We start from the raw sequence: 16,097 nt of genomic DNA, 5'->3' as shown, positions 1-16,097 counted from the left end.
TACAACTAATTACTAAAATTTAGAGTGAAAAATCGGAAGTTTCGAAAACTTTTGACGAAAAAATAGGAGAGCAAAAGATAAAAAAGCGCAAGATCAGCGATCGGTGCTTAACTTTTGACGAAAAAATAGGAGAGCAAAAGATAAAAAAGCGATCTCTGTTTCGTAACTTATTGGTCATGAATCCAGCTTCGCATCAATTTCAAATTCCTCACAAACTATCAGTATGTTTATAGCAGCTTCCCCTAAGGCTAGATTCCATTCGATGAGGATATATTTGGTGGAGTCATCTGGAGATTTGTTGCAAGTCATAAGGATATTGGACAGTAAGGGCTCAACTTACTTCATTGCTGAGTTAAGAGGTTATTCTCTCAGTTAAAAGTTGGAATACTATATATGCTTGGCGAGTTCGCCAATTTGAGGATTTGGTTTGTGCATAGACACCGCCAATCAAAAGTATTATTGGTAAATGGTAATTGTCAATAAATGCTTTGGTGTCATTGCCTCCCCATATCTCAGGCGTAGCGGCATTGCTAAAAGCCACACACCGAGATTGGTCACCAGCGAGAATCAAATCAGCAATGATGACTACGTCTTATGTAGTAGACCACAATGGGAAACAGTTAGTTGATGACAGTACTGGTGACTTAGCTACAGTGTTGCATTATGGATCACGGCACATCGATCCTGATGGAAATGGAAATGTGCCCAGAGAATTTGGAGGTTGCAGCATGAGATTTCAGTGAAGCAGAAACCCTAGAACATAATGGAAATGCATGATTCATTTGAAACTCCTCAAGAATTTTGTGTTGTCACTAAAATTTACACAGGTAATTGGCTTATTTTATGGATTGTTTTTATGTTTTTTTTTTGAAATTTGTTGATGGAAATGTTAGCTAATGTGACTAATTTGTTCAATTACCCTAGAATTACTATAATTTATGACTAAGAGATTATTTTTTTTGAAATTTATTCAAGAAAGGTGTTCTCGGAAAGGTAGTTGCTCATGTCCATGTCATTGAATTCCAAAAGCGGGGATTGCCACATGCACATTTCCTTTTAATACTTGATCAGAATGATAAGCTGAGAAACCCGGAAGATTACGATCAGATTGTTCGAGCAGAGATTCCAGATCCTAACAAGGAACCAGAACTACATAGTATTGTATTGCGTCATATGATTCACGGCCCATGTGGTGTTCTCAATCCAAGTTGCGTGTGCATGAAGAATGATAAATGCAAGAAGAACGTACTTCCCCAAGCAATTCTCCTCTTCTACACTTCAAGGTGATGATTCCTTCCCAATTTACATGAGAAGGAATACCGAAAAATATTTGCTACACACCAACAATGACCAATATCATGTAGACAATCAATGGGTCGTGCCTTATAACCCATGGCTCCTAAAAAAGTATGATTGTCACATCAATGTTGAGATTTGCTCCAGCATCAAATCAGTCAAGTATCTGTATAAGTATGTCTACAAAGGTGTTGATCGGGTTCGTTTCCAAGTGACATCAAGTGAGGCCGATGACAACGAAGATGAGATCAAGCAGTTTATGGATGGCCGTTGGATTTGCCCTCAAGAGGCTCTTTGGAGAATCTTCAAGTTTCCCTTGAACAGAATGTATCCATCTGTTTATGCATTGCAAATTCACCTGCCCAATATGCATCAAGTTACATATCATGAAGGAGAAAGTCTTACTAATCTATTAGATGATAGTAACACGTCACGCACAATGTTAACCGAATTTTTCAATTTGAACAAAGTGGATGAAGAAGCAAGGCAGTATCTATATCAGGAGATTCCTGAGCACTACACATGGATAAAGTCAAAAAAATGTTGGAAGAAAAGAAGAGGCCGCAATCAAGTTATTGGCAGAATATATACAGTATCTCCTTCTGATAGTGAGAAGTACTACCTAAGAATATTACTGACTCACGTCCGGGGCCCGACATCATATGAAAGTCTTCGAACTGTTGGTTCAGTGACATGTGCAACATTTAAGGAGGCAGCAGAGAAGTTGGGGTTGGCTGAAGGGGGCAGTGACATACGCGAAACTCTACAAGAAGCAGTAGCAATACGTATGCCTCATGCATTACGAAAGCTCTTTGTCATCATATTGGTACATTGCAAACCACCTCATGTTCGTGACCTATGGAATGAATTCCACACTTATATGATGGAAGATTATACTTCCTCGACATCCACAGATCCACCTATTAAACTTCTACTTAAAGACATAAGATCCTCTCTTTCCGAGCATGGAAAAAAAATTCGATTATGATCTGCCTTCTATATCTGATAAGACTACTACAGTCCCAGTTGATACTGAATTCATTTCCGAAGAACAAGTAGCACCTATACCTCCCGATGATCTCTCCTCTGTTGATAAATTGAATCAGGACCAGAGGTATGCTTTCAATAAAATAGTAAACTCTGTTGTAAATAATGTGGGCAGAGTATATTTTGTTGATGGTCCTGGAGGAACAGGCAAAACCTTTCTTTATCGTTCAATACTTTCTTACCTTAGAAACATGGGACATATTGCTATTGCAACAGCCACTTCAGGTATTGCAGCAATAATGATGCCAGGTGGACGTACAGCACATTCGAGATTCAAGATTCCTATACCAACCTATGCAGAGTCGACTTGCAATATAGGTAAACATACTCCCCTAGCTAAATTGATTTGTCATGCATCTGTACTGATATGGGAAGAAGCCACAATGACCCATCGATATGCATTTGAAGCTCTTGACAGAACCCTTAGAGATATAACTAATGTTACATCACCTTTTGGTGGAAAAGTTGTTGTGTTAGGTGGAGATTTTCGTCAAACACCACCTGTTATTGCACATGGAACTAGAGCAGAAATAATAGATGAATGCTTATAAAAATCTTCTTTATGGGAATTTGTGGAAGTTATTCGTCTCAGAGAGAACATGAGGGCAAGAGCCGATCCAGATTTTTCTGACTTTCTGATACGAACTGGTGATGGGACTGAAGACTATGTTATAGATGACATGATCAGAGTGCCTGATGACATGGTCATACCATGGAGAGATGATCACTCCCTGTTTTCTTTGATAGATTCAGTGTTCCCGAAATTGCATGACAATGCACTTGACAGTTCGTACATGATGCAAAGAGCAATAATAACACCTACAAATGATCATGTTGACAGAGTTAATGATGAAGTCATTAAGCTTTTCCCAGGGGAAATTTTTTCAAGCTATTCCTTCAATTATACTACTGAGGAACATTGATCCTAAAAATGGCTTATGCAATGGAACAAGGATGCTCTGCCGCGAATTTTTTAGAAAACTTATCTATGCAGAAATAGTTACTGGAAGTTTCTGTGGTAAACCTGTTTTCGTTCCACGTATACCACTGTCATCATCTGATGACATTAAGCTCCCTTTCGTCATTACAAGGAAACAGTTCCCAGTTCGTCTAAGCTTTGCACTTACCATCAATAAGTCCCAAGGACAGACTATACCAATTGTTGGTATATACTTACCAAATCATGTCTTCAGTCATGGGCAACTGTATGTTGCAATGTCTAGAGGTGTATCCAGAAGTACGACAAAGATCTTAGTAAATAATGGAGCATTGCGTGGCTTCCCGGGAGTTCATACTAGGAACGTTGTATACACAGAGCTCCTTAGCTCTTGCATTGCATGATTGTGTCCTTCATCACCATGACAAGTTCTATATCTTCTTCTTCCCAGGTAAATTTCCTTCTATCTAATTGTAATTAATCACAATCTCCATGTATACTCAATTTTGCATGTATATATAATCACATCTTCTAAATTTCTGCTCCTTCTCTCAGTCGATTTCGTTTTTCATTTTATTATTGTTATTTGTAAATATGCAGTCTTATGCATCTTATATGAATGAGAATTTTCTTTTTGAACTAAATAAGAATTGTGAAACTGCGTTAACAAATTTCCAGAATGCCCCTCTTATGAACTGAGCAAAAAAAAACTGACCAGCATACACTATATTGCCAGAGGACTCCAGTGAAACTGCAATTTGGAACTTATAGAAGGGAATTTGGTACGAGCTCCCAAACGTGGAACTACAATTTGGAACTTCATCTGTAAACTTTTTTTGTTCCTTTTTTTAAGTTACAAAAAATAGCTTATTTACCCTTTCAAAACTAACTTTTTATCTGTGTCTTTTGTTCTTTGCATATATATAGCTTACAATCTTTTGTCTAACCTTATACTTATTACAGGTCCAGAACCTACTTCTAATTACATGTCATTAACATCTTCTACATGATATTCCACTTTACATTTCTTATTGCTAAAATGTAGGATTATTCACTTCATTTGAATACGGTTATCACTGTAACAAAAAAAAAGTGCTTCCCACGGTGTCTGAAAATTTTGCTACCTCAAGTTCGTTCATTCTTCTTATAACCATTTTGGCTTCAAAAGTGCCTTGCCCCTGGTAGGTCCAACTGCCAGTGTACAATTACAGAATATTTATATTCAGGTCATTCTATGTTTAAGTACAGTCTAGCATTTTTTCGTTCGGATGCTCCAGATGTGGACGAGACACTAATGAAAAAAACAGCTAACACTCCAATTCATGCTCCATTCAAATCTGGCATAAATTTAGCTTAATAGTATGGGCTTATGTAGTATACAAAGTTTATATGGAGACTTACGTAGTAAGAAATTTAGAATTTTATGTAGTTGCATCGATTGTAGTTTTCTTCCGATGAAATTTTTGGACTATCGTTTGTATATTTTACTCGACTTCTATGTTAGATAAACTTTCTATGTGAGTTCTTAACTTACGAGTCAAGGAATGCGACTACTAATAGATGAAAGTTCAGCACAAGGGTTCAGAAGAAGATGCCAGGTTTACCACAAAGAAATGTTCAATTTAATAGTAATAATAATAATGCTTATTCGACAACATGCTCTACCGGATCGATTTCGAGTAACGGAAATTTTTAATTTGTTGGATATAAGAAATTGAGAATGTGAATTTGATAGAGATAATACAAAGTGGTTTTTTTTACAATGGTTGAGTCTTTTATAATTTTCTGATATTGTGATGTAGTTCTGGAACGAGTTGCCGCCTCATCTTGCGGCGGAGCTTTGAAGATTGATAAGCAGACGTTATTGGAGCAAGCTAGGAAGAATTTGTATTGCTCTAGATGTAATGGGTTGCTGCTTGAAGGTTTTTCACAAATTGTTATGGATGGAAAGTCTCAGCAACTTGAAGGCGGGCATGTGGCGAATGGAAGAATGTCAAGTGTGAGTAGTGAAAGTGATGTTGGAGTTACTACAAAGATTTCAGTTTGTGAGGACGACAGCCAAGATCCATTTGTTCACCCCTGGGGAGGTTTGATAGCAACTCGAGAAGGCATACTTACACTTTTGGACTGCTTTTTAGAAGCCAAGTCGCTCAACGCACTCCAGAATGTAAGTGTTAATGTCTTACCCTGGTCATCCTATCAGACACATGTCGTTTGAGTTATGGTCATCCTCATTTTTTGACATTTTTATGTTTGATTCAGGTATTCAACGGTGCACGTGTGAGGGAACGCGAACGTGAACTGCTCTATCCTGATGCCTGTGGTGGGGGTGGTCGGGGATGGATAAGCCAAGGAGCAACTAACTACGGCAGAGGGCATGGAACCAAAGAAAGTTGTGCTTTGCATACTGCCGCTGTACCTTACATGCCTTATATGCAAGTTTCTAAAGGAAAGAAGAATTATTGGTGATTTTGAGGACGTTTCTGATTCTCTCTAACTTCCTCATGGGCTTCACGGCAAGAAGGAAGAAGTACGTAAGATGTTTGGCAGTACCGTTGAAGCTCTTAGCGACGAATTAATTCAGGAGATACTCATTAAAGTTCCTCTGAAAAGCCTCTTTATGTCCAAGTGTGTTTGCAAAAGGTGGCAAAATTTGATTTCTGATGAATTTTTCTTTAGTAGAATCGTAAAAATATACCCTCCTCGCATCAATGGCTTCTTTTATAGGCAGTCTAAAGTGCCGTTGTCCAATTAGAAGCTTCCTGAAGATTTTGGTCAGCAAACTAAAGAAGCAGAAGTGAACTTTTGTGATTTTGCTAGGAGTTGTAATGATAGTGATTCCAGTGATATAGACCCATTATCCAGTCTATAGATAATGGGGTATTTATGACTTAGGAGTTTGAGCTGTTGATGGTGATGGTGATGGAGATGGGGCCCTTATTGCTATTCCGGAATGTGACGGTCTCTTTGCTGATCTCTGTATAAGTTCATCACCTATGTGTGCCAAAGAAGTAGGTACAGGTTCTTACCGAAACAGGGCTTTATTGCCATCCCTGCTTACATGGGAAGGTTTGAACCGGGAAGAAAGTCATAACTGACCTTGAGCATGTAATGTAACTTAAGTGTGATTGTACTTTATTTGCCTTGCTTTTGTTTTACCCATTTCAAAGTTGGTCTTGAAAAAGCGGTTAATGGTGGTGATGTGTAATAATAAAGACAAAATAAGTGGTAGTTAAGACACAAGATTTCAGTAGTAAAGAGACCTTTATTAAATCAAGAAATTGAATTTGCCAATATAATAGAGAAGGTGTTCTGATTAAATTTCTCCAGCTCTCATCTCTGCTTCTATAAATAGCCATTTAAATTTCTCACAACACAATGACACATAGCACCTTCATTTGTCCAACTACATCAGCATTGCCAATTACAAAGCCTTCATTAACATCAGCATTGCAGAGTGCTCTAATGCACCTACTCATATGTCGCACCATTTCATGCGGGGCCTGGGAAATACACAATTTATTAGACTACACAAGAAATTGGAGTCTCAACTAAAAAATGGTGAAATTTAAATCTGAAGGAGGCATGAGAAGTGTACCCAATCATGACAAGCAACCAGAAAATGATCAGCTCCACCATTAGACTACACAAGAAATTGGAGTCTCAACTAAAAAATGGTGAAATTTAAATCTGAAGGAGGCATGAGAAGTGTACCCAATCATGACAAGCAACCAGAAAATGATCAGCTCCACCAGTTCTATTCCAAAGAACTGAAAGAAGGTACATGAAAATCCAGAGTCTGCAGTTAAACTACATCTTTGTGACTCGAGGGGGTAGTCGACTTTTACAAAGGAAATATTTGAATGCAAAATGTGACTCGCTTATAACTACAAGTCTGTCATGGTTCAAGTTCAACTGGAATGTTAACAAAACAGAAAACAATTAGCGTAAAATCAGATTCCAACTCTAGCATTGAAGCTTCAAGGGGACTCTAATATGCATTCATTCTATACAATAATGCTGAGCATCTTATCAAAAACTTTTTCAATGTCTATCCTTAAGCACCAAATTGCTTACCTTGGTTTCTCGACCGTTGAAGAAGCGGGTCTTGCACCTTCCCCTGTAGGTGTATACTTTAAGCATCCGTTCCATCGGTTCATAGCTCCCGCAAATATTTATCATCTTGAAGTCTTCAAGTAAAGAACTCTTTCGCTGGGGTAATTTGATTATCGAAACAAAATTCCCTTAACCTTTGCTACGCACCGACTCTCTTATTGATTCTATTAGCCTAAGCGTCTTCGCTAACTCGCTCGCCTACTATAACCCCTACTCAATTGTATAGTAGGGTAGGCTAACTCAGCCGCTTACTTCTCCGTTTCGTGCGTGAATGGCGGTTCTCAGACGAGGGAATCGTTCCGACTAGAATGAAACTTTTTACATTCAAATTCTAACAATTATTTTTCTAAAGGACGGGGTAGCTGCAACCTTACTCATTCCACTACCAATAGGCAGAGTCCCCGAATTCGTATTCATCTTTGCTGCGTACCATAACCATAGGCTCTCTATGGTATGTGTATGTAATATACATATACAGTTCACTGAATTTACCTGAAACTTTGGAGAAGGGAACACATTCCAAAACCTAAGTGTTTCATCTCCTGCTCCAGTGACAATGGTCTGAAAGAGGAAGATAGTTGAACATAAAAATCTTAAAGCCCCGAAAAAAAATACAAAAAATGAGGTGAAGCTTGACTAAACCTCATCCAAGAAAAAAAAATATAAAGATAATGTAAAAGAAGGATAAGAGAAGGGGGAAAGAGTTACTAAATTACCTGACCATCAGGTGATATGGCAAGATAGAGAACTCTATACGTATGGCCAGTAAGTGTCGCCAACCTAAAATGGAGGATATATTAGTACAAGAGTGCAGACAACATAAACTTTTAGTTGTTTCAAAAAGCTCAAGGGACAAAAAAATCGAGTACCTTTGACATAGTTGGATATCTCCAAACTATTATTTGATTTTGGGAGTAGCCATGGGTGCTGACAAGTTCATTGACATTCTTGGACCACACAAGATTGCATACCTAAAGGCGAGCAGCCCTTATAGCAATAGCAAACGGTTATCCCTCGGGACTTCAACGGGCCTTACAAGCTCATAAAATGGCAATTCTTCACGTTTTCCTCGGGACGGGGAAAGGCATTCTACAGCCCCCATCCCGCTTTTTCTAGCGAAAGGAAATCCATTGACAACACGACTTCATCCTCTGCTCATCCTTATTCTTATGAATTAAAAGGGCTTCAAGATTTCATGGGGTAATTTGATTATCGAAACAAAATTCCCTTAACCTTTGCTACGCACCGACTCTCTTATCGATTCTATTAGCCTAAAGCGTCTTCGCTAACTCGCTCATACCTACTATAACCCCTACTCAATTGTATAGTAGGGTAGGCTAACTAACAGCCGCCTTACTTTTCCGTTTAGCATGAATGGCGGTTCTCGGACGAGGGAATCATTCGGCTAGAATGAAACTTTTACATTCAAATTCTAACAATTATTTTGATTGGTATGAATTTGTTAGAAATTCCATTTTTCCACAAGATAGCTTATTTCGAATATTTGTAGCGTTTCTTTTATATGGTCCCGCTTATTCATATTTGAAGAATTTTAACTTAATCCATTTTTTTGTTAAAATAGGTCCTAGGAGAATTTTTTGGGACAAAATACTAAATGTAATATATACTAAATGTAGGAGAATTTAGACCATTTTTATACAAAAACCTTAACTAGGGATATAAGAGGATTATCAGAACTAACTCATTTTTTTGATAGACAAGTAATTGATGGAATTACAAATTGTATTTGGAAAGTGTTAGTACCTTCGGCTTGCACACTCCATAAATCTACCCGATAGGCAGTCATATGCCATGTGTCCACATCCACCACAGTTGTGGCATATCATCAACCCCCCCGTGCAATCCCTGCTCATGTGCCCAACCTGATGGCAGCTCCGGCAAACAATGTGTTACTATCGAGTGTATAATGTGTAATAGGTCTATAAGCTTAAATGTTATAGAGATTTTGTTGGAGCGAAGAGTCGAAGACAAGGTGATATGTTTATAATGCAGCCTAACCCCACAACATGTAAAACATAATATACTTAATGAAAATGAAACGAGCACATAAAAATGTCCACACAGAGCAATCAAGTTTGAAATTATAAACAAGATGTGAAATCCACCAGTACCTGACTTTTAAAAAGTTACTAATGCAGCCTAAGAGGAGTCGCAACTCTCAAGGCAAGATTGCAAGAAGGATGCAAGACTTCAGTCCTTGCTTCAACTAAGGAACAATCAGAGGAAGGCAAATAACTGGACATGTCATCAGAACTAAATTTTGTTCTTAAAGGGGGAGAACTACTCAAACATACGAGGAAAAAGATATGGCTCTCCAACAACAATCTTAAAACTTATTTAGGTATTTCAATGTCAATGACTACACGACCCCTTGCCAAATCACACCCCACAATTCTACATCATTGACTTTAAGATTCCACGAAGATATTTTTGAAGTAGCTCACAGCCTAGAATTTCTAAATTCCATTACTATGTTGACCAACTAACATGTATTCATGAATGCTACGTGGTACCAGGTGCTCTTCACTGGAAGCGAGTTTCGTTCAATATCAATTCAAATTGGGAGGTAAAGAAGAGTGAGAGATATATGGAGAGAATGGAGAAACTATTTTTTCACCTCTATTTCATTCTCAAGTCATTACTTATCAATCATCTTTCTTTTATTCCTGAACCTAGAATCATATGCAGGTGGTTGCTAAAATGAAAAGCAAGCATATGGTAAGAGCTTTCACAAAAAAGAAAAAGTGTAAGCAAAACTTTATACCTTAACTGGTCTTGAATTGCACTGCTCATCTGTGATCAAGCAACATGTCATGCTTTCAGGTGTGGTTTTTGATGTTTGTTCCAATAAGAAAGCGATAAAATAAGAAAGGATGATTGCCCGGAAGAGAAAGCGATAAAATAAGAAAGGATGATTGATGCGATAAAAACTGACTTGGTCCTAACCAAACCAAACCAAACTGCGATAAAAAAAAACGAGAACAAATATTTCCTAGAGTACTACGTCAATTTCCTAAACACACCCAATTTGCACTTATATAGTGTCCACTTTTTCCTAAACTCTTCCACCGATAGAAGTTTAAAAACTTAGAAATTAATACGTTTAAAAACTTAGAAATTAATACGTATTCTATATTCTTCATCTCCAATTCACGCAGTTTACAATAAATCTTCATCACATAAATCTTTATCACTCTCTTCCTCCATGTCTATCATGAAGCGTTGGACACCAAAACCAATTCAAAAAAGATTTTTGAATGAAATCTTTGATGGAGAGACCTGTAATCCATGTAAAGATAGAATACAAAATATTACCAATGATCTCATACAACATGGTCCTATTTCTGAAAAACAAATAAATAATTGGTTCAAGAACAAGAGAACTAATTTGAAAAGAAAACAAAAAGATATGGTCACATGCCCAGAAGAACCAAACAAGCGAAGTATGTATGCTTTTATAGACCGAATTCTAAAGCTTGGAAGTAAACTCTACCTTTTGTTGTCTATGTACTGAAATTAGTTGCCCTGTCTATTTTGAAGATTAAACAAATTGTTTCTGCATTTATTGGGCTGCAGACTCCTGTTTTGATCAAGTAATTTTTTTTTTGTGTACAGCAACGAAGGAAAAGGCTGGAAAGAAGACGAAAATAAATCCATCTGGCAAGATTAATCCAAAAAAAAAAAAGAGGTATGATCAAAATATCACATAATTTACCTTTTAGTTTATTATTTGTGACTGATTAAATTTTTTAAACAGTTATTACTAAAGAAAGAGCTAGAGAACGACGGTTTAAACGAAGTCAAATATTAAGAAATAAGAGACTTGGTATTTCTCCAAATCAGTTCCATTCATATCAAATGGATGATGTTGATATAAATGATGACGATTACCTCTCACAGATTAGTGGGACTGATTCTGAAGATGACGATGTCAATGATTTGAATCCATAAGTACCACGATTTGTGATTTGGAAGTTTCACATACAAGTAAGTGTTCTGACACTAAATTATACCGTATTGCTATTTTAGTCTATGCAATAAAATAATCTAATAATTGTTTTGCAGGAAGTTGTTTTGAGCCTTTAGATATTGGTTGTCCAACTTCAATATGTTCTCATTGTGGAGCTATTGTGCGGTATGAAGAAAGGAATGATATGATCAAAACCTACTTAATCCTAAATTCTCAATATGTTGTCGAACGGCAAGGTTCAATTGCCTCTTCTAAAAGAAACTCCTGAATTTTTGAGAAATCTATTGGATTGCAAAGGTGGACAAAAATCTTCAAATTACATGGAAAACATCAAAGATCTACAACTCCATGTTTATGCGTTCACATCCACCGGTGGTGGTGCAAAGACAGAGTTCAATTAACGATAGAAGGGGCCCTTTGTTTATAAAATAAAATGACAAAATCACCATAAAATAGGAACTTTGCTTCCACCGTAAGGAGTCCGTCCAAAGGTTTGCAGTTGTACATACATGATACGAAAATGAAGTCTCACACAGGTTGAACTCACTCAAGAAGAAAATTGTAAAGAAGAGGGCAAGAGACGAAGTTAGATCCTAGCATTGTTCAAGGATCGATAGATATGTTGAATGTTACCAACAAACTCACCGAGACTTCTGAGAATGGCAAGGGATAGATTTAAAGAATGTCATGTAGCGGACATCGATTATAAAAAACCGATTAATAGAAGACAAAAAGATGGAAGACTTTATAATTTACCATCATCAACAGAGGTTCTTTGGTTTAATTGTTGGTAATGGTGATGAATTTAATGAGCACAGAGATGTTATTGTCGACAAGAAAGGATTTGGATTGAAGAGAATCAATGAATTACTTCCAAGTTTCATGGCAATGCAATATCCACTTTTGTTCCCCCATGCTGAAGATGGATATAGAATTGACATTCCATATAGAAACAATAAAGTAGTTGGAAAAAGAAAAAATATTAGCATGAGAGAATTTTATGCTTTTAGATTGCAACTGAGACACAATGAAGGCCAAACTGTGGTTCGTGGAAAGAAGTTGAGACAACAGTTTTGTGTAGATTCTTATACAGCTACTGAACAAAGTAGAATGGAATGGGTTCGAAATAATCAAGAAACAATTCGTGCAGAATTGTATCAAGGATTAGTAGATGCTGCTATTGCTGGTGACGCAAAGCCTGGTTGTGTAGGGAAATGATTAGTTCTTCCTTCATCTTTCACAGGAGGACCCCGTTATATGATACAAAACTATCAAGATACCATTGCAATATGCGGACACACTGGTGCACCAGATCTTTTCATTACTTTTACTTGCAACCCCAAATGGCCAGTGATAACTATAAAATGAATAGTCTACCTACGAAATGAACTATGAATTCACAACGTAAGTAAACTAGAACTAAACTTTTACGTGGTTGATTATCAAAGTTTCCTACTCTCAAGTCTATCGAAATAGAGTGGAGTAACTAATTCGCTCCACTCCTAGTGCTCTAGCATTGATGTTTTCTAATCTAACTAGTCGCTTTTAAGTCTATGAGAGTTTTAATGAAGAATTATACTACGATGCAACTACCCACCGGATGCAACTAGTCGGTTATCGGAATACTAAGGGAATGCTACGTTGATTCTATGATAAGGAATTAGAGGGGATTGATTCCACCTTAACTCAACTTAATCCACTAACGATTTAATCGTCAGAATCCGAATTGAATCCGCTTCGTAACAATTGGTTATTCCTAATCCCTAATTATACATGGCATTTCTACCAATTCATAACTAGCATGTGAACAATTAAACCCATTCTCATGGTGAACTAATCGCCTCTAGAGTGGAATAGAAAATACTGACTCCACTTCTACGATAATCGAATCAAGCTTTCATCAAGGCTTCACAACCCTCTAATGGAGGTTTAGCCTTGAATCATTCCTCAAGCAATCATTTCCATTCAGATTAAAACTAAACATAATATAAAGCATTGAAATTTACTTAATTTAACAATAAGGAAATCTAATTTAATGACTAAATTGAAATAAGGACAGGAATTAAAATTAGATCTAGAATTGGAAATGACAAAAATCGAAATGGATAAAGAATACTACTTTATTGATCTAATCAAATGAAGAACAAGATTCAAGGTTTAATCTAATAAAATGAATAAGATTTGAGACTATACTTAATCAAAAAAAAACAATTAAATAAAACTAGATCTAGAAGCTATTTTAATGGCTACTTTCTATTCTAAGCTATCTACTATTTTCTAACTACTATTGACTGCCATTAACACTGAGTCAAGCTTTTGTTTTTATACATTCAGATCCAAAAATCGTGCATGGGCTTGGAGCCATGTTTTGGGCCAGAGAATCAGGCCCAAAACCCAATTCTTTCAGTCCAAAAAGGCCTCTTCAGCTGCAGTTGGCTTCCACAGACTTTTCGTCCACTTCTGCTCCTCTGATTGGGTCAAGGCTTAGACCATTGCAAAGCTCTTTCCGAGCCGGTCGTTTTGACATAAGGTAGGCCTCAATCCGAGGTCTGAGTCCAAAGATATGGCATTCGGAAGTTCTCACTGACTTTTTGCTCCTTTATCTCGCTAAAAGTGGCACATTTCGCACATAATGGACTTTGAAGCCCGAAATACATAAAACGCGCGTGAATCAGTATTAACTCTTACTTATTATTCACATAATTGGTCTAACAAGATGATTATTAAGGGGTTAAAACTACAGTTTTGGGCTCTTATCAAACCACCCCCAAACAAAGATTTTGCTTGTCCTCAAGCAAAGATGAGAAATTAGAATAAGTGACCAAAAATGGAGTTCTACCTAATCTCGTTTCACTGAAAGCGATTGCATTGACCATATGCAACAAGGCCTTAAACCACTAGGAATTCCCTAGTGGACGAAGTTATAGCCTCGTGAGAGTTTTCCAGATGAGGTACTCACAAACTTCATCTATACTACAACGACTAAGAAAATAAAACTATTGTTTCCTTATTCATGCTCAACTATCTATACATCTCTAGCAATTACATAAGAATAACCAGTCAAAACCCTAAGTTAATATATGCATAATAATCAATCATCTACAATAAACATATATACAATGAGTAGTACTATCAAATGTTTAGCGAGGTTTGTTTCTCGAGAACTCTAATAGCGTCCTTAAGTAGTTCTCACAATAATAGTCAAGAAACAACACTCGATTTTTCCACTCAAGTTTAAGCTACTCCATTGTACAGTGGGCACACTTTACCTTACAATCTCAATGACAACAAGGAAGCCGGGGTCGATCAAACACATCTGCCACTTACTATCACACTAACCTATTCCTAATTGAGCTAGAGGTCTTTATTAGGTGTTACGGGGATTAGGAGATGGTTTAAGAAGGAAGGAAATGGATATTCTAAAGGACAAGTCTGAGATAATAGAGTCTTCATATTATGTAACTAGAGAAAACCTTGTTATTTACTTTTGCTTCTACAATTTGTTTCCATCCTTAGCCATATTTTTTTTTTTTTTTTTTTTTTTGCTTTTTTGACTCCTTTTATTCTATTTTTTGAGTTTTTATTTTATTTTTTTTATTTTTTATTTTTTTTCCTTTTCCTTGGATGGAAACTTCTTTTTTTTTTTCCTCAAGCAACTAACTAATTTTTGTTTACACAGTGTTTTTCTTTCTTCTTTCTTCACTCATTTTATTCCTCGGACTTATCTTCATTGGGTAGGTTGATTTATTATATATATATATATATATATATATATATATATATATATATATATATATATTTATTTTGTTTTTTGTTTTGTAGCAGGGTAAAGGAATTGTGGTTTATGGAAGGGCTAATGAAAGGCTCAGAGTGGCTTACTAGCGAAAATAATTCATAGGTTTGAATTTCTCGCTATATCGATCCAAAGAGCGCCTAAATTCTCACTTAGGATATGGTTTAGTGATCAAGCAAGTGGACGGTGATTTCTCTATCCGGATTTTACTTCTCCCTTGTGTCATTTCTCAAATGTTTCGGCTCATATAAGGCTTTTAGGCTATATTCTCACAGATTTGTAGAATAAGTACTCTAGCCTAGATTTCAAACTTATCGCTAACAATCATAGATACTCATGTAATATATTTATAGATAGATGCAAAGATTATTACCTACGATTAACCTAAGTTTCTAACAATTATTCTCGATGCAAATGCCTATGTGAGACTTCTAGATTGTTAAAAGCATGGAGAAAGAAACAATACCAATATTCCTAAGTGTATAAAGATAACTTATTTGTTTATATTTTTAAATTTTTGAAATTTTAACTAGAAAACAAATGCATATTATATATTTATATCCTAGCAGATGTCTTAATTACACGCGTTTCTATGCCCCCAACAAAAGCATGCTTTGTCCTCAAAGCATTGTAAATAAAGAGGGTAGGAAAAATACCATTGAAACGCTGCGAAATTTAGAAACATCCGCAAAACAAGGTTAGAACGCACTAATATAGGAAATAAAACCGACGCAACTCTATAAGAGTTCCACCCATTATGGGGTTAACATAATTAAATTGCTTGGGACATAAGCGCACACTAACGTAACTAAAACTTACCTCCACTTCGTTGTTATTCGTCATCTTCGCCATCCTCTACTTCTATAAAGAAGTGAGGTTCCTTCAAGGCCCCGCCATGCTATGATAATTTGCCGCTT

At 36.6% G+C, this 16,097-nt stretch overlaps 1 protein-coding gene across 2 annotated transcripts; it reads left to right on the top strand.

Moving 5' to 3' along the window:
* Positions 1-970: 970 nt before the first annotated feature.
* On the top strand, positions 971-3,236 carry LOC147481504 (uncharacterized). Of its 2 annotated transcripts, XM_086577832.1 has the most exons (3): positions 971-2,410; positions 2,560-2,661; positions 2,809-3,236. In XM_086577832.1, the coding sequence occupies exon 1, from the start codon at positions 1,226-1,228 to the stop codon at positions 2,282-2,284; it is 1,059 nt and encodes a 352-aa protein (XP_086433958.1). In that variant the 5' UTR covers positions 971-1,225; the 3' UTR covers positions 2,285-2,410; positions 2,560-2,661; positions 2,809-3,236. The 2 variants fall into 2 exon arrangements, with proteins under 2 accessions (XP_086433958.1, XP_086433957.1); XM_086577831.1 differs by having other exon boundaries at positions 971-2,661.
* Positions 3,237-16,097: the final 12,861 nt, after the last annotated feature.

This window comes from Coptis chinensis, chromosome 8, assembly GCF_015680905.1.
Source record: "Coptis chinensis isolate HL-2020 chromosome 8, ASM1568090v1, whole genome shotgun sequence".
Lineage (NCBI taxonomy): Eukaryota > Viridiplantae > Streptophyta > Magnoliopsida > Ranunculales > Ranunculaceae > Coptis > Coptis chinensis.
Note: the sequence above shows the minus strand (reverse complement) of the source record. Positions and strands in the feature narration are given on the sequence as shown.